Source organism: Heteronotia binoei, chromosome 11 (assembly GCF_032191835.1).
Source record: "Heteronotia binoei isolate CCM8104 ecotype False Entrance Well chromosome 11, APGP_CSIRO_Hbin_v1, whole genome shotgun sequence".
Classification (NCBI taxonomy): Eukaryota; Metazoa; Chordata; class Lepidosauria; order Squamata; family Gekkonidae; genus Heteronotia; species Heteronotia binoei.
In genome coordinates this window covers 62,834,177-62,862,113 of record NC_083233.1, presented here as the reverse complement: position 1 = coordinate 62,862,113, position 27,937 = coordinate 62,834,177, and the positions used below count along the sequence as shown (strand labels likewise).

The following is a 27,937-nucleotide window of genomic DNA, read 5'->3' as shown; positions in this document are numbered from 1 at the left end:
AGAAAAGAAGGGGAATACCTCTTGTTTGACTAATACATGGAAGTTAACTTTAAAGCTTTTATGGATGAAGTTATAGTTGAAGAAAGTGACATGAGAACAGGAAACAAAGTCTTTGTATGAAGTTTTATTGTTTGATATTGTTACACAAAATAAGCTGCCAGGGCAGCCATTTTGTCTTTTGGCCTCTTTGGGTTTGGCCTTCCTCCAGGCCTCCTGCCTTTACCTCTTCCTCGGCCTTGCCTTTTCCCCTGTCCTCCCCGGTGCATAGGATGCTTCATTGCTGCATGCTTCAGTTCGACCAGGTCTTGGAAGACGGGGTCACAGAACACACACCCGGAATGCTGTGTCTCATTCCCAGGGAGAGGAGACTTGGCTTTGTTAAAATCCACATCCACCAGGGCAGCGTCGCATGACTCACAGGTCTCTGCCGACACACGTACCTTGTGGGCATTTTCAAAGAAGTGTACGATCACGTTGCATTTGTTGCAAGCCATCTTCCACTTGGGCCCAGAGGTCGGGTCGAGCACCAGGACCCCATTTTCACATTCCACGCACTGCCCAATTCCAAGCATGTTCAGCGAGTGCTGGCATGTGGGGTGGGTGCACTCGTTACACCCCATTCCTGAAGAAAGAGCAAAACATAGCAGACTATCAGGAAACCTGGATGGCTTTTATTTTGGTCCCTTCTGTACTGGGGAAAAGAACAGCCATCGAACCCAGTTAAGAACAAAGGAAGATACTTTCTGGATCAGACCAGTAGCCCATCTAGCCTTAGCATTCTGTCTCACAACCGTCACCAACCAGTTATTCTGGAGGGCCAACAACAGGGCATAAAGACTGAGGCCTTCCCCTGATGTTGACTCCTGTCACTAGTGTTCAGGGGTTTACTGCCTCTGAACATGGGAGGTTCCCTTTAGTCATAATGGCTAAATAAGCTACCTTCTAAAGATTCAGATCGCTGGCTACATAGAACAGCACTGCCTACTCTTTTTTCTAGTAATCTGTTTATTTCATAATATTCAATATATGAGACTGCATAGTACATAACATATACGATATCTACAAGGTAAGATTTGACAATCTAAAATTTCAATATCTCTTTTAAATTAATTCTTTAGATTTCTATTCCAAAAAGTAATGGAGACCTGACTTGTACAAACTCATCTTGTGTATATCTGCTCCTGTCCCAAAACTTCCTATATGCAAATATTTCCTCCATTAACATAGCATACCATATCCTCCCTAAGCCATTTCTCGATACCTGGTGCTTTATCCTGTCTCCGTGCTACAGCTATTAACATTCTGGCAGTGGTGAATAAATTGCCTATTAACCACATCTTGTTAACTGAGATCCCTTTGGGCATAGCACTGCCTGTTCTTAACTGGCAGTGGCTTTTCTAGGGTCTCAAGCAGAGAAATCCCTCTCAACACCTGCCACTAGCAACTAACAGGAGATGGAGGAGGGAAGAACCATCCTGAAGACCTTGGAAAGATAAAAAGTGTGATAGGTCTAGAGCTCTGCTTATGTGTTTGCACAGATGCCAACAATTTCTCCCAATATGCCAAACTCCACAAGTTTGAAGAAATTGGATTTATACTCCACTCTTCACTTGGAGTGGCTTACAATCTTTCTCTTCCCTTCCCTGTGAGGTAGGTGCGGCTGAGAGAGCTCTTGAGAGAACAGCCGACAGAGTTATGATTGACCCAAGGTCACTCCAGAAGTTGAATCTGGAGGAGTGGGGGATCAAACCCAGATAAGTGTCCGTGCACTTAACACCATGACACTAAACTGGCTCTCTACACAAATAATTGTAGATATACATTTAAGTATTTATTTTGGTTGCACAATTTGACTTTTTTTGCATATTTAAGAATTTTGTGAGAGATCCTGCCAAGGATTAAGACACAGTGGCGGGGGTGGTGGTGGTGGAAATGACAGATATGGGTAATTGGAAACTGGGTACATAAGAGCACACATATTTGAAGCTATGGGGAGGGGAATCTGTGCTAACTGAAGGAATTTCACTCCATGGATGGAGTGCTAGAAGACTTAATTAAGAAACATTTTCAGTCTATTCCCAAATCTGTTCAAAAACTGCTCAGGTTTTTCTCCACAACAGTAAAAACTAGAAACATGACCTATTTAGCAGTGAAAGTTGGGATTTGGAAGATTTTGCAACATCTATTAGATTAGGCACTAGAGTGCATATTCTGTGGCTCTTTGTACACTTATAGCCTGACACTTCCCCTAAAAGCCTGGACAATGAGACTGGCCGCAGCTGGCTTCAGGCACCTTCTGCAGGGAAAGTGGCCCCTTCCGTCTAGAAGACAAACCAGGCTTGATGGATATCCGAGTCCAACTAAGCTTTCATTGATCAATGAGTGTTAAGCCCCCTACAGCTTTCACTCATAGAAGCACTCCCAAACCACTCACTCAAACATATGAAATCATTCTGTCAGAAGCCATTTCAGGTCTATTTAGGGATGGCAGCAAGGAATGTATGTGCTCAACATGTCTGTGCCCGACTTACAGGTAAACACGAGCAGAAATACTTCTGATATGACAGGAATGAATAGCAGGAATATTCCCTAGAGCCAAAACCCTTTCTGTTGCCTTGCCCCACCCACACGACAGGGACAGTTCTTGTAAATGCAAAGGCAATGTGGGGCTTTACCAGGTGGGTGCAGCACATGGGCTAACCCCTGCCCATAAGTCCCCCCCCCCCCCACCAAAGATGATTATGTAAAGAACTAGGAAGAGGGAAAACAGGAACATCCCTGAATCCTGTGAACAGGGAGAGATCCAAGAGTTCCTTCACCCTGAGCTCTAGAGGAAGTGGTGTACTTTGCCAGCAGGGGCCATTTGCTTTTTCCTCTCAGTTGCTGCTGAAAGGTGGCTTGGGATAATCTATAATGCCAATACCCCAGAGAGGCATGGAAAGAGCACTCCCACATCCTTGTCCTTTATGCTGCACTACAATGGCAGAAAAAGGCACAGGGCCTGCTGTTTCTATTTGAAGGGGAGGCTCTTCCCCTTCCCTTTGATGTTGCCATCCTCACCTGTTGGGTCAGCTTCAGCTCTGCTGTGCATTCATGGAGTGGGGCTGGCCAGGTTGGATTGATGTCGGATGGCAGCTCTGCAGCACTGCTCCTGCCAAGTGAGTTTTTGTGGGTTGAAGATAAAAGTGTGGATGCCCTGACAAACTATCAGTAGTGATCCTAACACTCAGGTTAAGTATTTGAGTGTGTCTGGGCAGAGCTGTGAGACAGACAACTGCAGAAAGTCTTTCTCCAGCAGCAATGAGAGGGAGATTATTAAAAAATGTGTCACAAAAGGGCCTAACCAATACAAGGTTCAATGGTTAAAGAGGCAAACCTTTTTTCATGTCCCTGAAAGGGGGATGGTTGTAACAGTAAGGACACAGGGGGTAACTCTTCCCTCTAGACCCAGAGGACCACAGCACCAGTTCAAAGTCATCCAGGGGGCATCGCAACTCTTTGTAGAGTTTGATGGTACCATTCTGGGGAAGGCTGTAGGTCTCGTCACAGTGAGAACAGTGCAGGCGGCTTGGCTTGGCCTGGAAGGAGTACAGGAGACAAACATCATAAAGGAAGAAAAGTGACTCCTCATTTTACATGCAATTCTTCAATCAGCAAAGCCTAAAAGGCTTAAGAGGGTTCCACGTAACCCTTGCACAACACTGATGATAGCACAACTAATTTATCAGTCACTTCTTAGCTTTCAACCTGCTTCCTTGCATCATGTCAAATTCTAGGTTCTCTTTACCTGGATGTACTTCATAAAACGATGACACTTTCCACAGCGGGAGAGGGGTTTGCCAGTGGCAGCAAGAGGTGAAAAAGACACTTCCATCAATTCATCCATACCTGCCAAAAGGTAAGGTCACAGAAACGTTATGCCCTAACCACCAGCCTTGCCTTCTCTTGCTGGCAGCCACAGGCAACAAAAAATTGAACCTGTGAAATGCTAGCAACAAAAAACAATCCTCTTCTGCAGTGTTCCTAAGAGGTAGAGTTCTTCAGGGATTCTTTGGAATTTTTCCAATCAGCATTTTGGAGGTAATAATGTAATAACCAGATAAAGTTCTACAGTACAAGTCAAGCTCATAAGCATTCAAGCCTAACCACATTTATTTGGAATTAAGTCTCATTGGTGCCAACAGGACTTACCTCCAAGTGCTGTTCGCAATCCATTTTTTCCCAGGTGTATTTTATTTGTGAAAGTGGGAGCGGGAGGGAGGAAGCAAACATTTGTGTCAAGAGACTAGAAGGCTTGGCAGAGGAGAGCAGGGTGCCAAGTGGACAGTTCTTGCACTTTGGCTGTTTGAAGTATGTCCTGTTCTCATGGGTTGATTTTCTTCTCTGCAGCCCTGCCCAGCACTACAGCAGTCAGCTGTACCTTGAGATATGAAGTGCCTTAAACTGAAAACAGTCCACTGGCCCATCAAGGTCAGTACTGTCTACCCAGACTGGCAAAGAAACTGTCAGACTGTCACACAAACATTCAGGTGCAAAGAAACCCTTACCAGCAATTGAATCCACAAAGTAGTGAAACTTCCTTTTGAAGATGTCCAACGTGTGCTCCAGAACTTGGTGGTAATTTGCTTTACCCAGAGCAATTAGATTAAGCTGCTTCTCCACTGCACTACGTATCGTGGGAAGTACCAGCTCTGCATCTAAAAGAAAAACCCGAAGGGAGGCAGAGGTATTAATAAGAACAACCAATGGTTAATATAGTGGGCAATATGGTCAATTACCCAAGATCTGTGCAAGAGCAGATTGGTCCTCTTGCACAGTCCCCATTCACTTCAATGGAAGCAGTACAGGAGAGATCAGCAGGCTGCATTTGTTAGCCCTTTTTAAAAAAACTATTTTTCTTCTTTAATGAGAATAGGGGACGTCAATCTTGTCGAGCATGTGGGTAGTTTTAAAATTGTGAGAACAGGAAAGCTGCATGGAGGGCTAAGGCCAATCAGAAAGTAGCTGCCATGAGGTACTGGGACCAATCACAAAATGCTGGGAAGCAGCAAGCCAAGCATCTTCCTGCTGTGAAGCCTGATGTTTCTGAGGAAAGAAATCCAGAACTAGCTCTTTGCTTTGGAGAAGCAGCAAACGGATATTAAGGAACCTACTGGCAGGTGCCACAGTGCTCACAAGACACCACGCTGAGGATTGGTGCGCCAAACCATTATGCCTATGGAAAACAAGGTCTACAGAATTGTTCAACAACTGCATATTAAACAAATGAAACCAGCTGACCTATTTTGTAGTAGCCGTGGACCAGAACAATGCCCAGGTTTGTAGGTTTCAGTCTGCGGCCACTTTCCACAGTGACATAGTTGCGCTGGCAGATGTTGTTGATATGAACTGGGATGCTGGCATCCGTTCCTAATACACACAAAGTATTGTTTTATAATTCCCAACCCATGTGACTAATTATCTCAATCCCCCACAAAGCACCTCACTGGCATGCTTGATGGATTGGATTCCTTACATGCGAGCTTTGAGTTGATGGGATAAAAATCTGACTGATCTGAATTAATGCAGATCCAGAATATGCCAAGGATCTTTTGTTAGGATCAAAAGAACCACACGACTGTTCCTGGAACAAACACCCTACCTATTCGATGGTGAAGCTGTGACTCCCGTTGCGGTTAACAGGACAAAAAAATATGGGCTGAAGTCTCTAGGACTCTGTTGAGAAGGCACTTCTTCAGTCCCCTACTACACAGAGTGGAGCCATAGGGGGGGGACAGCATAAACACCCTACCCAATACTTAATGGTTACCCCAAATACACTCCTTTCCTTTTTTATATATAAATGAAAGGGAACAACTTTGGATAGGGGAGGAACCTATCCTCCAGCATTCTTTAATGATCAAATGGATCTCCTTCCCGTAGCGTCCTTTAACAATCAAATGGGTCTCCCTTCCATCCATCCTGATGGGTATTTTGGTTAGTATTTGGAGGGGGGGGAATCAGAAGACCACTGTAAGGGGAAAGTGATTTTCTTTCTCCTTTTAAAGAATTAACCATAAAACATGCGCCTACCAATGCCATGTTTTTCCATCAGTGTGATCAACTCTGCTTCGGTCAGATAATCAGGCGGATTGGTTTGTTTTTCCAACAATTTTACTTCGCTGATGGGGAAAGTATCTCCTCGGTCACAGCTAGGAAGACTTTCTTCTGGGGGGATGCTCTGCCAGGGCATGATCTCTGTGAAACCTGAAGTCAGTTAAAAAAGCACCGTTAGGAAGAAAAAGTTTCCTAGGAGATGGGCATGTATGATCATATACACACAAGCATCCATGTTTTACCTTGTTGCCTCAGCTAACACCAACCATGTTGTAACAGCTTAATATTTTCTCTTTAGCATAGTAATAATCAGTACAGCCTGTTTTAATGGATAGAGCTGTCACTTGGATTATGAACAATCCCCCCAAAATGTAAGGTATTTTCTCCTCTTTGTAGCATAGCTAGCAAATTTCCTTAAAAGCAAGAATGACTTCTGTAGATTTATTGATTTCATTTTTACTCTCACCTTTCTCCCTAGTGGGGACCCAAAGTGACTTACATCTCTCTCCACTCATCCATTTTATCCTCACAGTACCCTGCAAGGGAAGTTAGGCTGACTGGGCCAAGGTCACTCAGCAAGTTTCCAAGGCAGAGTAGGGATTTGAACCTGAGTTTCTCAGATACTTGCCTGACATACTAACCACTAATCTCTGGCTTGCTTGTTCTGGCTTGTTTGACATGTAAGGCAATATTTCCCAGTGCCTTCAAAAATCTAGCAGTTAATTCCACCTATCGATTTTAGCTAGAATATAACAGTCCCCCCCCCCCCCAATTCCTTACTTGTTTATTTTTCCAATCTCAAGGCCCTTAGAGAAAATAGTCAAGATATTTGGGTATATGACATGAAATGGCATAAGTCAGGGATTTTTTTTTTAAAAGGGGGGGAAACCCCACACAATTCTTGTACCCTTTTCCAAGTTAGGAATAACTCAAACATGCAGAAGGATTAAAATCCAGTTTGAATTTAAAAGACATGAGAAGCACAATTTTTGTTATTTCAATCCCTTACCTGCTGAAATAACAGTCTTTCCTATACAAGTAAAACATTCAGGACCAATGCTGAAAGCAATGGTTGTTTGGAGGTATTTACAGTCAGCACTGACAGTGGCAATGAAATGTCTAGTGATATATTCATATAATCTCCACCCGTCACCACCTGGAAATACAAAAGGATGATTACTCACACAACACAGTTTGCATTTGTGGGAGGAGCAGGGTATAAATTAATGAAAATAAATAAATTTCACTCAATTTGAGAAAACTCTGTAGGAAAACAACTTATTTCCTCTCTTAATGTTTCTTCTTTAAATCCTTGTACACCATCCATACCTATTATACTTCTGCAACACAATTAAGATTAATTTAACCCTTCCCCCACCCTGTTGCCAGAGCAGATGGACACACAGTTGTTATAGAGTACTTAGCTTTTTGCAGGTTCTTGTTGCAGATACAAGTCTGATCTTAAGACTAGAAGATGCATTTACACATAACATCAGTATGTATGTTGATACAAATGAGAGTGAAGCAGTTCACAGTACTGCCCTTATGAAGGGAACATTTATGCCGTAGAGACCATGCCCAGATAAGGCCTCACACCATAGATCATTCCATGAAAGTCTGCCTGATGCAGAATAATAATAATAATAATAAATTTATTTTTGTATCCCGCCCTCCCCCGCCAAAGGCGGGCTCAGGGCGGCTCACAGACATGGAATTCCATGATTCAAGTAAAACAATGCAAACAACAATTTTAAATATAATCAGTTACATAATAAATTATTTAAAATAGATAAAATAGGTGCTATAAAATACTGTAAGAAAGGACCCAGATATGAATAGCTTATCATGTAAGCGCAAAACTGGCCTCCAGATGGCCTATGTACTAAAGGCTGATCTGATCCCAGGAAGGCAGTCCCATGCTCAGTTATAGCTAATACCAATTTAAATTTATCCTCAAGATGCTAGTGGCTTTGGCTGGAAATAATACAAATGGATGGATGCTTAATGGAAGCCTTGATGGCCCGTTAAGCAATTATTCTAATAAAAGACAGCATGTAATTAGCCCTCAACTAAGCTCTCATGCCAAATAAAGTTACCATTCCTTTCTTAGTGTGAGACACATTCATGGATTTCATGGCCAGAAAATTCCTTAAGAGATCACCTGGCCAACAGAGGAGCTGATTAAAATGCAGCTGTCCCTGAGATGCAATTTCAACTCTTCCAGCCCAACTGCATTGGTCAGGGGGCTCAGGTTGAGAGTACAGCCCTAGTCATATATTCACCAAGTTGTGTGGGAACTGCTTCCTGGCTCTTACAGCACACAGATGCAGTACATGCATGCAAATACCACAACCAAATCTTCCAGCCATGGAGCAGCGGTCACTGTGTGTATGTGTGTGTGTGTGGGGGAAGGGCAGTTGTGAATCTCCTGCATTGTACAGGGGGTTGGACTAGATGACCCTAGAGGTCCCTTCCAACTCCATGGCTCTATGAAATGGACTGAGATCACTCATATTCATGTTTCCCATCCCCTACTTGTTATCTTTCCTTGTAGTGGAAAAGGCTTGGATCCTTTGAGTGTATAAGATCAAATTATACTATGGTTTCACATGAGAAAGAGGCTTCTAGTCAACAAAGACGTAAATACAGGCTATTAAATGAATTGCCCTGGGAACATCAAAAGTGGCTGGATGCATCATTCCACAATTCAGGGCAACAATAGTTTTATTAGCAAGCTCTCTGTTGCCCCTAAAGACCTTGCTGGGAAGTCCAGCCTTCTCCCTGAGGTCTATACACCGGCTAGCAATTCTTAGAAGATTAGAGTAGGAAAGGTTAGACACCTAGTTCTGCTTCTGAAGCAGCTCTCATTGGAGTAATTGGGGGATGGTCACCAGCATCGTGGCCCTTCCTTGGTCTGTTAATACCTTCCGACAGTAATACTTTTACCTAAAGGGAAACAAGAAAAGCAGCATGAATGTACTGCAGGCTAAGGATGAGGCTCAACGGAGATGATCCAGCTTAAAGGGAGAAAGGTGGCATACAAATGTTATAAATAAAATAAGTTCAACACTTTCACAGCCCGGTGGTACAGGCAAGAAACATGCACTTAACTCTCTTATTGAAATAAATGGGACCCAGAAGTGCTTAACTTAGGTTGCTTCCATACCAGGTATCTAGCCTGGTTTGGATTCTAATGGGAAACAGTTTGGGTTTCCCCCTGCTTCCACATAGCATTACAAGGCTCTGCTGCACCTTCTGCTTTCCAAAACCTGCTTCAGTACGACCTTTCTGGAAAGATGGCAGCAAACCCAGGGTGCCCCACTGCAGACAGGAGAAAGAATGGATCTTTCCTGGTCACACGAACACAATTTCCACCACCCTAAGTTCCCCCACAGTTATAATGCTACAGCATTTTGTCAATTATTCCAAACAAGGAAAAAGACTGAACAAAGCAGGAGTCAAGTTGCACCTTTAAGACCAACCAAGTTTTATTGAGAACATAAGCTTTCGTGTGCTCTCTAAGCACACTTCATCAGACGAGGGGATCAGGTATTGTGGGCTGAAATACATGCAGTTTGTTGTTTAAGAGTGCAAACTGGCTGTGGTCACATGATAAAACGGTGTGGCTTGGCCATTTGGTCTGGATAGCCATAAAAAGCAATAAAATTCCCTGCCAATTGGTGTTTTCGCAAATCACAGTATTTCCTAGTTGTAGGCTACCTAATTTACTTATCAGCATCAATCTATATATTATAAACATCATTCTAGTCTGCCATTAGAAAACAAGAATACATAAAATGAAAATGGGTTAGGTATATGTAATGAGATGAATAGCCAATATACCTTATTTGAGTATGTCAATATAAAACATTATTCTGACACACTATTATAAAAGAGAAATACATTGGAATACTGTGGATGTATAGCTATACTCACTGAGAGTGGGTTTAGCATCTGTAATGAGATAAAAAACCAATATCCCTGTTCAGTCCTGGGGAGGTGTTTGTTCCAAGTTTCATAATAATTTGTAATTCAGCAGGCAAAATGTGGGCTGAAGTACCAAGTGGAAGCCCCACCACCATTGTGCTAAGCTCTCAGCCACAAACAGGAAACTGGGGGACTTGTCACCATGTGGAGTCACCTCAGGTTGGATCATGCCACAACCATTTTCCATGGTGAACTCGGCAAGATCAGACATTTAAAAGAAATGACAGCTGGACATCTGCTTCTCTGGTGTACAAAATGCAATTAAGTATAAAAGTTAAAACTTCACAAACTTACTGTTTCTGCCCAGTAAGGGTTATTAGCCTGTTGTCGCAAAGAGCCCTTCAAATCAAAGTTTTCAGGATAGTGAGTAGTTTCTGTCCGAGGGTAACTAATATAACCTTGGGTATAAAGCCGTTCAGCTATTTGCATCGCGTGCTGCGGCCCCATCCCTAGATGTAATTTAGAAGGACATGTTTAGTTGTTAGCGACAAAACATTTACACATAAAGCATTCAGATTACTTTTTGTTTTGGATTTACACTTAAATTTGTTCCACCATTTGTCCATCCTGCTCTAGCCCCCACCCCCACCCCACTCTCCCAGATTCTGCTCAGGAGTGCCTAAGTCCTTTTTTTCTTCTCATTTGCTTTTTTAACACAGAGAGGAAAGAAAATAGAGGCAGGATGCAGAGAAGAGAAGGGGACTTCTTACACGTTGTTACTCTTGTTTATTTAAAGTCTTTCTATCCCACCTCTGTCCCTAGGGATCTGGTAGCAATGAAGCCACTAACTGATGTGAAGAGGGAGCAAGAGATGACTAGGCTCACTCTGTGACAACTGCAGAGGATCACACCCTATTCTCCCTGCATGGGTCCCAGGGGCACTGCTTACAGCCCACCTCTGCCAGTCAAGCCTTCTGGCCCTCAGCCCCTGCAAGCATAACTGCAAAGAAGATGCTTCTTGTTTGTTCCTTCTCCTTCCTCTTCCTTCCCAGTGAGAGTACAAGAGAAAGACAGCACAATCTTATGCTCAGCTACAGAAAAGTAAACCCTACTGAACTCAACGAAACTTCCTTCTGAGTAAACATGCATGGGATCAGGCTGTAAACCCAAGAGGGACAAGAGATGTGTTCAAGCAACAAAACCATTTGCTAACATACGCCAATTACATTCCATTTTCTATACAGCATTTGTTCCTTGGTTGCAAGGTCAGCTTAACTTTGAGTCAGCCAGGTTTGAATTGGTCAGGAAGGGGGCTGCATCCAGAACTACTTTTGTCACCAGTATTGTTATTGTTTATATGCATGGCACTTTACAGGGTAGTATGACAGACAGTACAGTAAGAAACATGGATGAAAATGTAGACATACCGACGAGCCTGGATAGCCCAGACAAGTCCAATCTCATTAGATCTCAGAAGCTAAGCAGGGCTGACCCTGGCAAGTACTTGAATGGGGGACCACCTTGGAATACTAGAATCAGGAGGTGGAAGCAGGCTTTATCAAGCCATTTCTCTAAATATCCTCCATGACCCAGTAGGCGTCGCCAGAAGTCACCATGACTTCCAGGAATGCATGCACGTGCACATACACACATGCTCTAAAATAAAACCAAAAATCCCCTCAGAAGCTAAATATGGTCAGCCTTGGTTACTACTTGCATGGAGACCACCAAGAAAGTCCATGGTCGCTATGCAGAGACAGGCAATGACAAAGTACTTCTTGCCTTGAAAACCCCAGAGGATTGCCATACATTGGGTGCAACTTGATGGCATTTTCCACATGACAAAGGTCTGCTTCACATGTCTTGCAAACGCTTAGAAAGGTGCAACTGCACTGCAATGCACTTAAAAAAAAGAGACACATCACATGTGTAACTGCCCTTCCACAACACTGTGCCACAGGAACTGGCAGGCACTAGGGCAGTTGTGCCCGTTGCAACAGAACCATTTTGTCACTAAAGACAACACTGTGCTCTCACACTGGTGCCAGGCCCTTTCAGCTCAAGCCTATGAGCCAAAGTGCAGCACAGCAGCAGAAGCAAATAATAGGGCTGAATCATTTTATTTATTTACAGTATTACTGTGCTCCCTTTCCAACCAAGTAGGGTCCACCCAACGCTGCAAGCATAAATATATATATATATTGGCCACTGTGTGATACAGAGTGTTGGACTGGATGGGCCATTGGCCTGATCCAACATGGCTTCTCTTATGTTCTTAAGCAGGACATAAACATCTTGCATGGAACCAAGCTCCACTGCAGTCAATCCATGTTAATCTTAAGGCGCTGAAGGCAAAAAGAAAAAGGGTTACCAAGGCGAGGCATGGACATTCTGGGAACCTTGCTCGTACACTGTGTATTATGACTAACAGGTCTTGCTGCAACTTGACAGAGCTTTTCTTTGTTTGTTTTTACAAAAGGCTTGCAAGAAATGTTGTTCTGTGGTTTGAACTTACCCAAAGCTGCACTGGCGACTCTTAACATTTCTACAGTGTTCAGAGCCAGAGGCCTTTGCTTAGCCTTCTCCTTTCTGCTCACGGACTCTACCTACATACAACACAGAAGAACATCATCAGGTAAGCAAGGATGATGTTTTAGGGGTATGAAGCAGGAAGGAATTGCTGTACGCTTCCCCTCTTCATGAGAGATGAAACCAACATGCATCAAGGGGGCTGCAAGGCAAAGCGCTCATGAGTAGAAGCTAGCAAAGAGGAGATGGGACTCGCAATAATGGGTTTACATTAAGGGTGGGAAGGAACCAGCCGGATAGTAGAAAAATCAATTTTACAGTAAGAGTTGTTCAACAGTGGAATCGGCTACCTAGGAAGGTGGTGAGCTCTCCTACACTGGCAGTCTTAAGCAGCGGCTGGACAAACACCTGTCAGGGATGCTCTAGGCTGATCCTGCAAGGAGCAGGGGGTTGGACTATATGGCCCCTTCCAACTCCGTGATTCTATAAGATGGGACTGGTACAGTGGAATCCTAAGATTTTCCTGGAAGCAGGGTCGGCTCTAGACTGTCTAGCACCCTAGGCAAGGCTAACTTCTGGCACCCCCCCCCCCCACATGCTGATAACATCGTTGAGTCAAATGGTGGGGGCCAATTTGGTACCCCCCCTTTGCCTTCAAGGGCTTGGCAATTAAGCTTAAGGATCTGCCTGAAACATATGAATGGGATATGGTTATCCACTTCTGTATACTAAGGAAGCTGGATACAATCCAAAAACTTACCCAGCAGGCTTTGCTATTACTTATTTTGCTTTAAGCACAGCAAACCACCACATGCTATACTGATTTCAGCTAATTACTACTTGCATTAATTGCTTATGATTCTTAATTTTATGGTGTTTACAAGCATATGTTTTAAAAAGAAAGAGTTACTGCTGCGCTCCAAAAGCACACCCGCCGTGTTCTTTTCACATGTACCACTAATCCTTTCCAAGGCTGAGAGCAAATAAATTAGTTCTGCTCGTTTGCATCGTGAGCTGGGAGTGCACAGCACTGGCTGGCTCCACGTTGGTCATGCTGTAAACAGTGCTAGCCCCACATCTCCACCCCAGTTTTGTGTCTCTTAAAATCTAGCTTTTGTTTTTAATCTCAAGGAGGAGGAGGAGAAGTGTGCCTAGATCTAACTTAGATGAGAATCTCCTCCAGAAAGAACATTTGGATTAACTGGCCCTTTGTATGGGTTTCTCATTCCTGGGGACCTCTTTGGGACCCCATTTTTGGTTGAAAACTCCAAGATAAAAATGCCATAAAACAGACCAACAACAGAGACAGAAAGAAAAAGCTACCTATGCTTGGCCTTACTACATTCAGAACAGGAAGAAGAAAGCCTGCATATTTTTACTGCAACTCTTACTTCGAAAGATTAAAATGCCATGTAAGAACAGTAAAGTGGTAACAACTGTAATTTGGTATAACTTAAAATATTTATACCTTACAATATCATATGACTTAAGGTGGTTATATAGGACTCCCCATCAAGGTTCTACTTATCTTTGGCAAAGTTATAAAATAATGTGTCTTCAAGGTCATACCCCTGGATTCAAACAACAGGGGTTTTAAAGACAAGACTCTATCCATGTAAATGATTCTATATTCTTACCTTGGCTTCCTTTGCTACCTTTGTTATGTTCAGAAACATCTGAGCAATCTCTCTGTCAAACACCCTCACTCTGTCCCAATCCAGAGTCAGACAACTTTCTTTTTCATGGTTAACCTGTCCAGGAAAGGAGGGGGGAAAATACAAAGAAGTTAATATCTTCAGTTCCTCTTTAATAATTGATTTGTCAGGTAGTCCAATGGAATCATTGTGACTGCATATTGATATTGTGGAATTCTGCCACTGGCATGACACTTTTGAAGAATCTGACATCAGTTGTTGACTCATTGGGATGACACATTAGTCTGTAGTTGATGTGAAAATTGGTTTCTCATTGGGTAGAGCAGATGACCTTTATACTATTCAAACAGCCTGAGTGCACATTTTAATGGATATTGTGACAAATCTGACCCTGGCTGCAGCTGGAAGCCAGGGTTGGGTGACACACTAACAGTGGGTTATTTAAGTGGCTGGGAATGGTAAGCTGGGTTGATTTTGAAGCAGGGATTGCAGAACAACCAAGGGACAGCCAGGATGAGACGTCAGTTCTCCCAGCGAGAGACCTCTCAACACCGGTCGGGTCTGGCACTCACTCATAGCTACCCAAGCAGCTCAAAAACCTCAGTAAGCCACCGGAGGTTGGGACATCTGAGGGGAAAGTTGCAGAGTGAGTCAAGGCATATAGAAAGCACTGTACAGGGTGAATGAGCATTAAAGAACTGAAAGCTTCACTCTGAGAGCAAACAGTTCTGTGATCCTGTGACAGTCATTTTTTGAATGTTGAGAACTATATATTTTAATGTGAAAGGAATGGATAATAAGTGATTACTATGTTATTGGCAGTGTTCCCTCTAGGCTGAGTTAGCATGAGCTAGCTCACAGATTTTTAGCCTCCAGCTCAAACATATTTGTCTTAGCCCAGGAAGAATGACCCCAACGCACACTAATTTATGCAGTAGCTCACAACTTTAATGCCACTAGTTCACAAAGTAGAATTTTTGCTCACAAGACTCTGCAGCTTAGAGGGAACATTGGTTGGCATTGAAAATAGAGAACGCTGTTATACTTTACACGGGAGTTCTTTGTTGCTTGCTATTGCATGACACTAGCATGCAAAACACCTCAGAATGATTGCAGATGATAGGAAGTTTTTGAAAGTACACTTTTGTTGACCAATCAGAGAACAGAACACTGGGCACTATAGGTGTTCCTTTTCATTGCCAGGGGATCCTTAAAAAAGAGGGTCAACAGAGTTCCTGAGTGTGATGGAAAGGGGTATTCTCCTTTAGCAGGATGCCTCTGCTGACCTGCTTTGTCTCTATGAAATATGCACAGACCACGATGCACAGACAAGGCTCCCAGTTTGGATGATCAACAAGATGACATTATCACCAAGAGAAAATAATATCATCAGTGTCAGGTATTTCAAGACATATTTGCTGCAGAACCACTGGGGGAAGATCAGTGAGCCCCTGAAGCACTTTCTGAATATTCTACAGTTGGAAATGGCAAATGGACATAAGAGGGATGGTCTTCTCAGAAAGTCAAGTATGCAAAAGTTCATCCTTTGTGCCCATTCTAGTCTCCATCTTGGTTGGTTGACTGGCAACATCAAATGGCCATGTTAAGAACACAGGCAGTGGGCAATCTGTACTGTCTTGACCCTCCATATTCCTATCATCAGTTGCATAGTGGTTACACTGTACAGCACAGCTACTCTCTTACAGTTAAGCATCTGACAGACAAATTGAAGTATATTCCATCCATCGTTCAGGTTAGAAATTGGTGACATCTTCTGAAACTCACACTGAAAATTCCTTTATCATCAGTAAAACTATTGTACAAATCAGATATCCTGTGGGACAAGAAAGGGGATGATAACTTACTTTGGCTTGCAGTACCCAGTAGGTTTCAGGCTTGAATGACTGGATTTTATCATGTCGTTCTACACAAAAGCCCAGTGTTGGGGTCTGGCAGGGCCCAAAGGATATTAGTGAACTGTCCAAATTGCCATATTTTCCTTGGAAGTATTTTGTCTGAAACCTAAAAGAAACATTATGATAAATTATTAGGGACAGTGGTCTACACTTATGTATTTAGCTTACTGAAACTAGAGCTGCAATCACACTCACTAAATAATGCACTTTCAATCCACTTTCCAGCTGAATTTTAGGAGGAGATTGGATTTATACTCCACCCTTCACAGAGTCAATATGATACTGAAACCTTTATTAGGCATTTGTACAGTGGCTTACAATCTCCTTCCCTTCCTCTCCCCACAACAGACACTCTGTGAGGTAGGTGGGGCTGAGAGAACCGCTCTTGAGAGAACAGCTCAGAGAGAACTGTGACTGGCCCAAGGTCACCTAGCAGCTACATGTCAAAGAGTGGGGAATCAAACCCAGCTCTCCCAGATTAGAGTCCGCTGTGAGAGCTCTCAGCCCCACCCACCTCACAGGGTGCTTGTTGTGGGGGAGGAAGGTAAAGGAGATTGTGAGCCGCTCTGAAACTCTGAGGTTCAGAAAGGTGGAATGTAAATCCAGGAGTATCATCATCTTCTACACCAAACTGCTCTCTGGGTGAACTGGCAAAAGCCAATTGGAAAGTGCATTGAAAGTGGAATGAAAGTGCAGTACTTAGATGTTTTAATATGTAATTTTATATGATGTGGTTTTAATTGTTTACTATATGATGGAACCCACCCTGAGCCCCCTTGCGGGAAGGGAGTGATACAAATCTAGTAAAATAAACAAACAGTGTGTGCGATTGCAGCCTAGGACCCCATCACATAATTTTTTATCATTTAATGTGTCACATTAAAGCTTATCTTTTGCTTCAGCTCTGTTTTTAGATTTCTGATGGTTTCTATAACCCTAATGTAATGTATTGTTTACTGAATACCCCATCCTGTTAATTTTATTGACCCATTGCCATGGAGGTAATGGTCAGTGGGGATGCAAACATGGCACCAGACATTTGGAACTCCTTGCCTTGTGAGGTTCAGTTGGCCCCCTCTTTGTCAGCCTTTAGAAGCCAAGTCAAGGCACTATTTCAGCATGCCAGTTTTAATTTTAGTTAGCTGCCTTGAGCACACTATATAAGGTGTGAGATAAAAGCATCTCAATAAATAAATGGAAAGCTTTGTTATTGCTTGATGCTCCTGTAGATTTCCTCTGCCAGGAGTCTCTCCAACCCAATTTAAGAAGGCATAACAGAGTGGACTTGTGAAAGGGCTAAAATGTTTTGGCAGATGTTTCAACAAGAGATTTCTAAGATTTTGGGATACGAATTTAACAACGTGGCAGAGATTTTTCTGCTGGGATTACAAATGGAAAATTTTCCAAAAGAAGATAGAACTTTAATATGGTACTTGCTCTCAGCTGCTAGGACATTGTATGCGCAGCTGTGGAAGCAAGAAAAAATACCAGAGAAATGGGATTGGATTACAAAAGTTATGTCATGGAGTGAAATGGACAAATTAACAAGAAAATTAAGAGACGATGATTTGGAACTTTTTAAGTTGGAGTGGAAGAAATTCAGAAGATACGTAGAAAAAGAGTGGAAAATAAAAGGACATTGGACAATCTTTGATGATGACTAAGACTTTTAAAATAAGAATATAACCTTTGGGTTTTTCTTTTTTTTTTCTCTTTTTTTTTTCTTAATAGTTAAGGGTACCTTTAATACTTGCTTTTTTAAAAGAAAATAACACTGGCGGGGGTCAAGTAACGGAGGGAGGGGTGGGGGGAAAGTAAGATATGGGGTAGAAAGATCTTTCTCTTACTTTAAGCTTTTTATAAGTTGTAGATATAGTTCTGCTACCATATGTTACCAATAAAAATTGTTTATTTCAAAAAAGAAGGCATAACAGAGGTGTGGCTCAGTGGAACAGCCTCTGCTCTGCATGCAGAAGATCCCAAGTTCAATCCCCGGCACCTCCAGTTAAAAAGGACCAGGCAGAAGGTGATGTGAAAACTTCTACCTGAGACCCTGGAGAGCCATTGCCAGTCTGAGTAGACAATACTGAGCTTGTGGTCTGACTTAGTATAAGGCAGCTTCATGTGCATCATGTGATAAAGTCTCCTATCCTGCAATCACACATCATATGAAGTTGCTTATTTCACCAGTCCATGAAGATCATTATTTTCTGGCAGCTGGTCTCCAGAAGAAAAAGGTCTTTCCTTTCCAACAGACCCAGTAAGCAGAGATGCTAGGGACTGAACCTGCCACAAAGCTACCTCATTTTAACAGGTGGCATTATCAGGCTACATCTATTACTCCTCTAGGAAAATTCCATTGACACGCTTGCAGGTGGAGAAACTCACAAGGTGATGGCCCTGGCTCCGTTAATGATTTCTGCCAAGTAATCATACTATATGTGATGCCATACCCCAGGGCAAGTACAACACGCAGACCAGCTCGCAACCCAAACCAAGGAAAGGCACCCCAGGATAGAAAAGTTATTAGCATGGCATAGAAAGGCCACACAGATACCTTGTAAATGCACAGCCAATTCTCAGATCCAGCTCCTGACGGGCATCCACCGACAGAGCCTCGTTGTGGTTGGGCTCTCCCAAGTGGTTCATGGCATTGCAAATATCTGTATCAGTAATGGAGCTAAACTTAGCTCTGTACACAGACCGTTCACTGACATGGAGCTTATTCATCACAGGGACGGTGGCATCCAGAACCTAAGAAGAAACCAACGTATATGCATTTTAGTCAAATAGATCATCCTCGTCCCTCTGCCAATCAAGTGTCCCAGGAATATCACCTGCACAAGTTTCAGAGAAATGGGTGGAACCTGCTGTACAGCGCTCCTGCAAATCTCTCATTAATTTCAACAGAACTCTGGCACAAAGTTCTCAACAGACAGAACATGTACATCATTTGCTTTTCTTGAGAACAATTACACAACTTGCCTTTGCTGCACTAAACCCATGCGTTTAAAATTTTGTTTTGCTCACTTATATTCTTGTTGTGAGCTGATGCAGTGCAGTTAAGAGGCAGGGATACAAATCAGGAAGTCCCTGGTTCAAACAGCAACTCTGCCACGGACACAAAATTCAGCCCACCACTTTAGTTTTTCAGAGATGATCCTGGCTACCTTTAGATCAAGCAACAGGTAAATGTATAAATACCTGTAAAATGCAAAAGCAATAAGACACAATTTGCAGCATGAATATCATGCAGACCTATCCTATATACCTTATCCCTAGAGTTCTAGGGTGTACTCCCAGGTAAGTGTGAACAAGATTGTAGCCAGTGGATACAAGTAAACTTTAATGCAGATACAGGCAATGTATAGCTTGCTGAGTATGTTTAGAAGAAGAAGAAGAGATTGGATTTATACCCTGCCCTTCACTTGGGAGTCTCAGAGCAGCTTACAATCTCCTTTCCCTTCCCCTCTCCACAACAGACAGTCTTTGAGGTAGGTAGGGCTGAATGAGCTCTGATAGAAACTGGCCTTGAGAGGACAGCACTGACAGAGTTATTACTGACGCAAACAATCTTCCCTCTAAGCTCTGGAGTCTTGATAGCAAAAATTCTACTTTGTCAGCTGCTGGCAATAGAGTTCTGAGATACTGCATACATGAGTTTATTCTGATGCTATTTTTCCTGAGCTAAGAGCCTGCAGCTAAAAAACTGTGAGCTAGCTCACACTAACTCAGTTTAGAGGGAACACTGGACCTAAGGTTTCTCCAGCAATTACATGTGCAGGAGTGGGGAATCATACAAAGTTCTCCCAGATAAGCGTCCATGCACTTAACCAATACACCAAAGTGGCTCTTAGCTGCAATGCCTAGTTGTAATTATAGACTTTGTAGGAAGTCTAAAATACATTCAGCACTAACTTTCTAGTCCTCAAGGTTCAAAAGCTAAGCTTTAAAATATGCTGACAAAAATATTTAATGATCATGGAAGAAAAAAGTTTAAATTCATCATTTTCCTCTCTATGTTTGTGATGTAAAAGTCCCTCTATCTGGATACATCAAATGTAATATTTTTTACATTTGAGAAAAGATGATAAAAGAGATTATACAGTAGCACCAGTGTGTTCCACCACTGCTGCCAATAAAATATGAATGTAGGTTATATTCTAATTTGATATAATTAACATTCATATTTTATTGCAGAAATCATACCTCAAAGCAGATGTTTTCACCTTCCTTGTCACAATCTAGCCACAGAACAATGTAATCACAGCCTCTTCCCTCCACCTGAAATAAAAATAAAACACACATGTTCCTTTCACTAAAAGGCAGCTATGTACCCTTCCCTCTTTCAGCTGGGTTTTATCTTTTACAGCTTGGAGTTCCAGGCCAGATTTGGTTATATTCATTATGGTTGGTTGGAAATGCAAAAGTTTTCATTCTTAAACCATGCAGGTAGAGGGAAAGGGGTGGGAAGATGGAGTGAGGCCACATGAGAAAGAACCTCTGTGGCTTGTTTCTGTAATGACAAATGTGAATTGTCATGTCTGAACACAGTGTCTCTTGAAATGAAACATAAACTTATCAAGTTGTTGCCATGCAGAAGCTTGATTGTGGTTAAAGAGCCATAAAAATAAGTTAGAAAGAAACAATCAAAGCGCTAATCACATTTTCAAAGGGCAGTCTCACATAGCTGCTTTTTCACTGCATGGAGGTTACACAGAAGTCGTATTTTAGAACGCAGTCACAGATAAAGAATGCTGTTACTGGTGATGGGATATGAAAAAGTGCAGAAGGAAAATGCAGAGACAAAAACGCAGCTAACCCATGAAAGGCAGAGCTAAATGATAACTGAACTCGGATTGTAGGAAGCTACAGTATCTTGGCATTACATACAGTTCTCTCCCATCACAAAAGGGATTCAAAACATTTTGGGACAAAAAAGTCTGTAAATGTTAGGGCTACCTATGTGTCTCTTCTTCCTCTATATTTTGCAGATTATAAAATTGTCTTTATTGAATGACTTTCTATTGCCAGTTAGATGCTATGCAGTTAATTCTGAAAACATTAGACAAAAAAATGAAAGAGACATTATGCAAAAACAATATAAAATGAAAGAAATTTGCATGAAGCACTTTTTGGTTAATCCTCCAGTTAGGAATATGAACAGCATTATTTTCTCCATATTATCGAGGAGATCCCACTACTGTAGGCCCAGAGAATGCAAGCAGAAATTGAAAAAAGCTAGAAAGAGGAGGAAGAGTAGAAGGGGAAGAGGAGCAACCATAGTCCTCCAAGTCTAGACAGCCACTGTGGTTAAGGAGGATCATCAGATCTGGGAATGCAGACTCTGCTCGGGCATGCAGCTCTGAGGATACCAAGTAACTATCTCAATGTAATCTGGGGAAGGGAGAATCATGCATGCCTTGCTGAGGTCCTTAGTGGAAGGAAGGGTTCAAATGGTAGGCAGATAACTTTTTAAAAATAAAAGCGTTATGATTGCTTTAAAACCCATCCAGAGAGCAAATACCTGTAAAAACTTCACCATGTTCAGTTTGGGATTAGCTTCTTTTTTTTCTGTAGGCGCTTTGCTAAAAAGTTCAGCTGGGTCTACTTTATCCCAGTTGTTGTATTTTCCTGGAGAAGGGCAAAAGGATAGAAAGTTAAGTGGAATGTTAATAAGAACACAGCAAACTTCTAAGACCTTTGTAGCTTTCCACTTCTGCTGGTCACTGTGCCATACAAATGCTTTGAGAGGTGCATAGCTACATTCATCTAAAAATCCCAAGGCATGTAATCTGCAAGACCTGTTGTTGGTGGAAAGGGCAATCAAGCTGCAGCCAATTTATGGCAACTCCCTAGAGTTTTCAAAGCAAGAGACAAACAGAGGTGGCCCTGAGCTTTATTGGTGGTCTCCCATCCAAGTACTAACCGGGGCTGATCCTGCTTAATTTCTGAGGTCTGATGAGATCAGGTTAACTTGAGCCACCTAGGTCAGGGCAAGGAGAGCCGGTTTGGTGTAGTGGTTAAGTGTGTGGACTCTTATCTGGGAGAACCGGGTTTGATTCCCCACTCCTCCACTTGCACCTGCTAGCATGGCCTTGGGTCAGCCATAGCTCTGGCAGAGGTTGTCCTTGAAAGGGCAGCTGCTGTGAGAGCTCTCTCCAGCCCCACCCACCTCACAGGGTGTCTGTTGTGGGGGAGGAAGGTAAAGGAGATTGTGAGCCGCTCTGAGACTCTTCGGAGTGGAGGGCGGGATATAAATCCAATATCTTCTTCTTCTTCTTCTACATTTCCTGAAATGCTTTGATAACCCTTTTCTGCCTCATATTCCAATATTACAATTATTAAATATTGTTCTGCTGCTCTGGCCTACAAATCAAACTTTCCAATATCCTGGCCACACTAACCTCCTTGAACTCCATAGATAGCAATGATGAACTGTCTAACTTTAACCTGAACAACTGCAGCGACTTAGAAGGTACCTGTGAAAGCAACACTGTAGGTTGTAGTTTGAGCAAGGCACAGACATCCAGCTATACATCACATTTGGCAGGAAAGGGGCTAGGCCCAAATTCTGCCATCAAATTATTCCAATTCATTGCATAGGTAGCCATATCAGTGTAAGTCTTTTTTCAAAATTCAGGTTTTATAGCAATTTTGAAATAGTTAGGAAAGGACTTGGAAAAGAAGAGCAGGTGGGATGATGGAGCATAAGCCAAGGAACAGTGGTGACTGGGGAAGGCATAAGGAGTTGTGAAGATGCACTTTCTGGCTAGCGGAAACACTGAATGGCACACTTCTGCCTTCTGACTGATGGAGGAGTGCCAAGAGGTGCTCCTGCAAATGGAGACTTCAATGCAGTCCTAATAACTGCATGGCTGAACTCTTAAGAAATGCTATAAGGTTGCAAGGCTACTCTTTACCCAGTCCACATTTCCACTTAACAAACTGCTCATACACTGCAACAAGTTCATACACATCTCATATATACAAGAGGACAGAGCCTCAATGGTCTGCTATGAGAAATCCAGACCAGTCAAAGAAAAAAGAGGGGAGGGAACTCCTTGCAATACATCCATTGTGTAATTATTCAATCTGTACTTTTGCCTAGTACAGGAAATCAATAGATACAAGGTACTGGAGTCCATTAAAAATGCATTGATCCTTGCAAATTTATGTGGGGCTTTTAAAATTCTGAACCCTACATCAAATTCTGAACCCGAACTTCCAACAGGATTCTGGCCTGTCACCTATTTCAGCTAGAGCCCATCTTATTAAAAGTTCCACTTAGCTTTGCAGTATTGTTTCCCTTTTCTCCTGGAAGAGCAGTAACACAACCGCTCCAAATAAAATGAACAACCACCAACAGCGGGTGCTGTACCTATAAAATCCAGCGTCATCACATGGCCACAGACTGATGTCATCTTGAAGCGGGCACTTTGTCCTAAGAACGATCCTGTGTACTCATGCACTGAGCAAGCTCCATTGAGCCCTTTGCGAGAGGACATGTTTCCTATGACAAAAAGACACACACATACCAATGACAACAATGAACACTATGGGTCTTTTAAAACAATGAGATCAGGGGAGAAGAAGGTGAACTTTTTAGAAAACTTTACTTCCAGCTGCAAAAGAACTAATTTACTAAAACTAGAGTTTTACTAGTATTTTAGACTGCCAAGTTACCACCGTCTATCTTGCTTGTCTGAAAGGTGGGATACAAAACACATTAAATACTCAATTAAGCCAAATACATTGAACAACTGGATCCCACATGTGTTTACTTGGAAGTTCAACAAGCCTTCCTCAAAAGAAAATGAGACTACGGCCCTAACAGACTTAAACATTACCATGGAGAAATGCTGTGAAAGAACAAACAAAAGAAATGTTCACCCCTACCTCTTGAAAGGATTTTTGCTATAGACTGAGCCAGAGACGGCTTCTCTGCTACCATAAGAACAGTCTTCATCTTTGAGGCGTATTGAAAAGGCCCTTCAGAGCTTTAAAAATATATATATATAGGCTTGTTTCACCCTACAAAAAAAAGACAAATCCTGTTTTTAGTCCATTATATCCTTTTTTGTTTCTTCCTAGACATTTTTATTTCACAAGCACAAAGGCACTAATTCTATATCCCAGGATTCACATCTTCACAGACAAAGCCTTTAGATATCACTGATTTTGTAAAAGGATCTTCCAGTTTAAATTTAATCTGGTAAAGTTAAAAAAAAGGATACATACCCAAATTAAGCATGAGAAACAGCCTCTGAATTCCAGCTGCAGTATTTTAGGAATATATAGTGATATAGCCGCTGGTCACTTTAAAAGGCAGATTATAAGCATTTTAAATGAATGAATAATATGCTGGTGGGTCCTAACTAGAGGGAAAGAAATCTTGTGGTTGGAATGAATAGTTCAGTGAAAATATCAACTCGGTCTGTGGCAGAAGTGAGGAAGGCAAACTCCATGCCGGGATTAGGAAACTGACTGAAAATAAAACTGCTAACACTGTAACGTCCATGTATAGATCTATAGTACAACCTCAATGGGACTACTGGTAACTCCTATAGCTCAAAAAAGGGATATTGCAAAGATGGGTGGGTGGAATGCAGAAGAGAGCAACCAAAACGAGGGATCAGAACACCTTTCCTATAACGAATGACTGAAGAGTCTGAGACTTTTAAGTTTTTTAAAAAGGCAATTTAAGGTGGAACATGATAGAATTATGTAAAATTACGCTTCAGGTAGAGAAAAGTGGATATAAACTTTTCTCCCGTCCCCACGTTACTAGAACTCACAGGCACCCAAAGAAGCTCTTGAGTTTAAAGGCCAGTTCCAAAGCCGGCACGAAATTTGCAATGGTTTTTGAAAGTTAGTTACACCCTATCCCCACCTCAAAAATATGCCCTTATTTTTTACCCCAAAAATGAGATTGGGGGGGGGGGGGCTCAGAATTTCCTCTACACAGACCTCCTCCCTCCTCTTCCCCAAAGATAGTGGGACTGGGAGGTGGCGCCTCCACAGGGGAAAGGTTCGATTCCCGCTTCCCCAAGGAGCCCCTTTTCTTCTCCCCAGCAACCCAAAGGAGTCCAGGACCCGCTACCTGCGCCCATGGTAACGAGGCAACGCGGGGAGGAGGTACATGTTGCTGGCAAAGCGGCGCGGCCTAACCCTGCTAGACAGCCCAGGTCGAGGCTTCCTTTCCCCGCTCCAAGCTGAGGCGAAGAACTCACCCGGCGCCGCAGCCTCAAGAGGCGGCCATTGCCGCCGCCTCTTCCACTGCCGGGTCATTCTCGGGCACAGACACCGCCTCTTCCCTCCAGTCTCTAGAGAAGGAGGGCGAAAGCGATGCGCAGACTCCTGCATCTTCTGGTCCTCCGGCCGCAGGTGGGCCCCGTTGCCATGGGAACGGCGCCTCTCTCCATTACCTTCATGCCGGAGGCACATTCCGGAGGGGGCGGGTCGTCTGGGCTGAGCGTCATGCAAGACACATTCCATCTGGAGAAGTTGGTTGTAAGCCAGAAAAGTTGTATGCTGAATCTTTTTTTTTTTAATTGTCCGTTTTAAAAATGCCACCAAAAGAGACCTGTTCTTTGTTTTCCATGCAAAAGAAGAGGTTGTTTTAAACGAGGGCTACCATACTTTGAAAAGCAAAAATATTTCCCGACTGGCTACTTCAAACTAGCGATCACTGTGACAAATCTCATTTTAAATATCCCTGCTAAAGCGGCGATAGTTGCTACTAATTAGGAATATCCCTAACCTTCCAACTCCAAAAGAGGACATTTTCATTTTTTTTTAAAAAAAAGAGCCCAGTCACACACACACAAAGAGACAAGTCCTCTAAAAAGTAGACATCTGGTAACCCAACTTAATCCTGTGCACACTTATTGGGGAACAAGCCCCATTGAATGGTCAGACTTTTCTTTTGAAGAAAGTTGTGTGCCCTGTACAGCCAATCTCATGCATGCTTACAAGAGCTGTAGAATTCATTGCAATTTACTTGTTTGTTGGGAATGCAGTGATTATGATGTAAGTCTTGCTTGGAGTGCTGGGGTGGAGATGGTCCTGGGGTATGCAGAATGCTAAATGGTAGGTGTGAATGTTGATATCTTTACAGGAGTCACTCATTCAATTAGATTTGATAGACATAAAGTGTAATCCTAAGGACACTTCCTTGGAAATGGTGGTGGAAAACACCACCAAGTCACAGCCAACTTGTGACAACTGTGTAGGATTTTTCAAAGCAAAAGAGAAACAGAGATGGTTTGCCATTGCCTGCCTCTTTGTTGTGACCCTAGACTTCCTTGGTGGCCTTGCATCCAAGTGCTAACCAGAATTGACACTGCTTAGTTTCTGAGATCTGATGAAATCAGACCAGCCTGGGCCAAAATGCTAAATAATTTTGCAGATGCAGGTGGACAACCGTGTTGGTCTGAAGCAATGAACAAAGCTGGAGTCCAGTAGCACCATTAAGACCAACAAAGTTTTATTCAGAATGTAAGCTTTTGTGTGCATGCACACCATCAGACAGTGAAATGGGGGTACAGTGAGCAGAGTTACATATTGCTGATGGGCAGCAATTAAGCATGCAAAATAGTACCAAGTCATAATCTATGTCAAAACCTATGTCAAAATAATATAATTAACAAACTGGAAGAACAACCAGTGGATGTTAAATTTGCAAACACTTTTTAGGCAATAACTTCTGTTTGGTGAGCCAGTTTGGTATAGTGATTAAGTGTGCGGGCTCTTATCTGAGAGAACCAGATTTGATTCCCCACTCCTCCACTTGCAGCTGCTGGAATGGCCTTGGGTCAGCCATATCTTTCATAGGAGTTGTCCTTGAAAGGGCAGCTGCTGTAAGAGCTCTCTCAGTGCTACCTACCTCACTGTGTGTCTGTTGTGGGGGGGGGGGGGGAGGTAAAGGAGATTGTGACTGCTCTGAGACTGTGAGATTCAGGGTATAGAAAAAGGAAAGGAAAGGTCCTCTGGGGTGACGTTGCTTTCATGTTTTCATGGCAGACTTTTTACGGGGTGGTTTGCCATTGCCTTCCCCAATCTTTTACACTTTCCCCCCAGCAAGCTGGGTACTCATTTTACTGACCTTGGAAGGATGGAAGGCTGAGGCAACCTTGGGCCGGCTACCTGAATCCAGCTTCCGCCAGAATTGAACTCAGGTTGTGAACAGAGAGTTCAGACCATAGTACTGCAGTACTGTTGCTTTACCACTTTGTGCCACAGGGCCGCTTCAGAGTATAGGGTGGAATATAAATCCAATATCTTCTTTTTCTTCTACTACTCCAGTTACCGCATTGTGTGGTTTGATGTACCCTTTCAACTTTGTGATTGCATATTATGTGAGGGAAAGTTGGCAGTAGCTACATGGGCTACCGCATTAAAATACAGGTCTAATGCAAGGTGCCTCAATTCCAGGCCTTCCCTACTACATTGTTTGCTCTTCAGTAGTAGAGTTGCCAATCCCCAGGTGGGGGCAGGGGATCCACCTGTTTGGAGGCTCTCCCTCCACTTCAGTCATCAAAAAGCGGGGGGGAGGGGAGGGAAATGTCTGCTTGGAACTCTGTTATTCCTTATGGAGACTTATTCCCATGGGAAATAACCAACTTCAGCCTCCTACAGAGTTGCCATAATTCAGCTGCAACTTGACAGCAATTTACACACACACATAATTCAGCACTTTTGAGTTTTCAATTTCATTGAAGGTGAGATATTGGGGGGGGGGGGTGGTGGTTAAAACAGTGACATTCAGGTCCACGGAGATTAAAATGTTCCTCCAGGATTTTTGAAATATTG

The 27,937-nt window shown here is 42.8% G+C and overlaps 1 protein-coding gene across 2 annotated transcripts; it reads right to left on the bottom strand.

Annotated features, from left to right (window-relative positions):
• Window positions 1-109: 109 nt before the first annotated feature.
• Window positions 110-25,450, bottom strand: TOP3B (DNA topoisomerase III beta). 2 transcript variants are annotated; one of them, XM_060249381.1, is made up of 18 exons: window positions 25,357-25,450; window positions 24,023-24,157; window positions 23,505-23,636; window positions 21,651-21,757; window positions 20,333-20,407; window positions 18,681-18,877; window positions 16,073-16,229; window positions 14,190-14,303; window positions 12,539-12,629; window positions 10,378-10,532; window positions 8,937-9,042; window positions 7,106-7,252; window positions 6,073-6,246; window positions 5,281-5,409; window positions 4,548-4,697; window positions 3,788-3,888; window positions 3,377-3,578; window positions 110-622 (listed from the first exon to the last, which is right to left on the bottom strand). In XM_060249381.1, exons 2-18 carry the CDS (start codon window positions 24,090-24,092, stop codon window positions 141-143), a joined length of 2,589 nt encoding a protein of 862 aa, XP_060105364.1. In that variant the 5' UTR covers window positions 24,093-24,157; window positions 25,357-25,450; the 3' UTR covers window positions 110-140. The 2 variants fall into 2 exon arrangements, with proteins under 2 accessions (XP_060105364.1, XP_060105365.1); XM_060249382.1 differs by lacking the exon at window positions 25,357-25,450 and adding an exon at window positions 25,227-25,345.
• Between the last annotated feature and the right edge of the window lie 2,487 nt (window positions 25,451-27,937).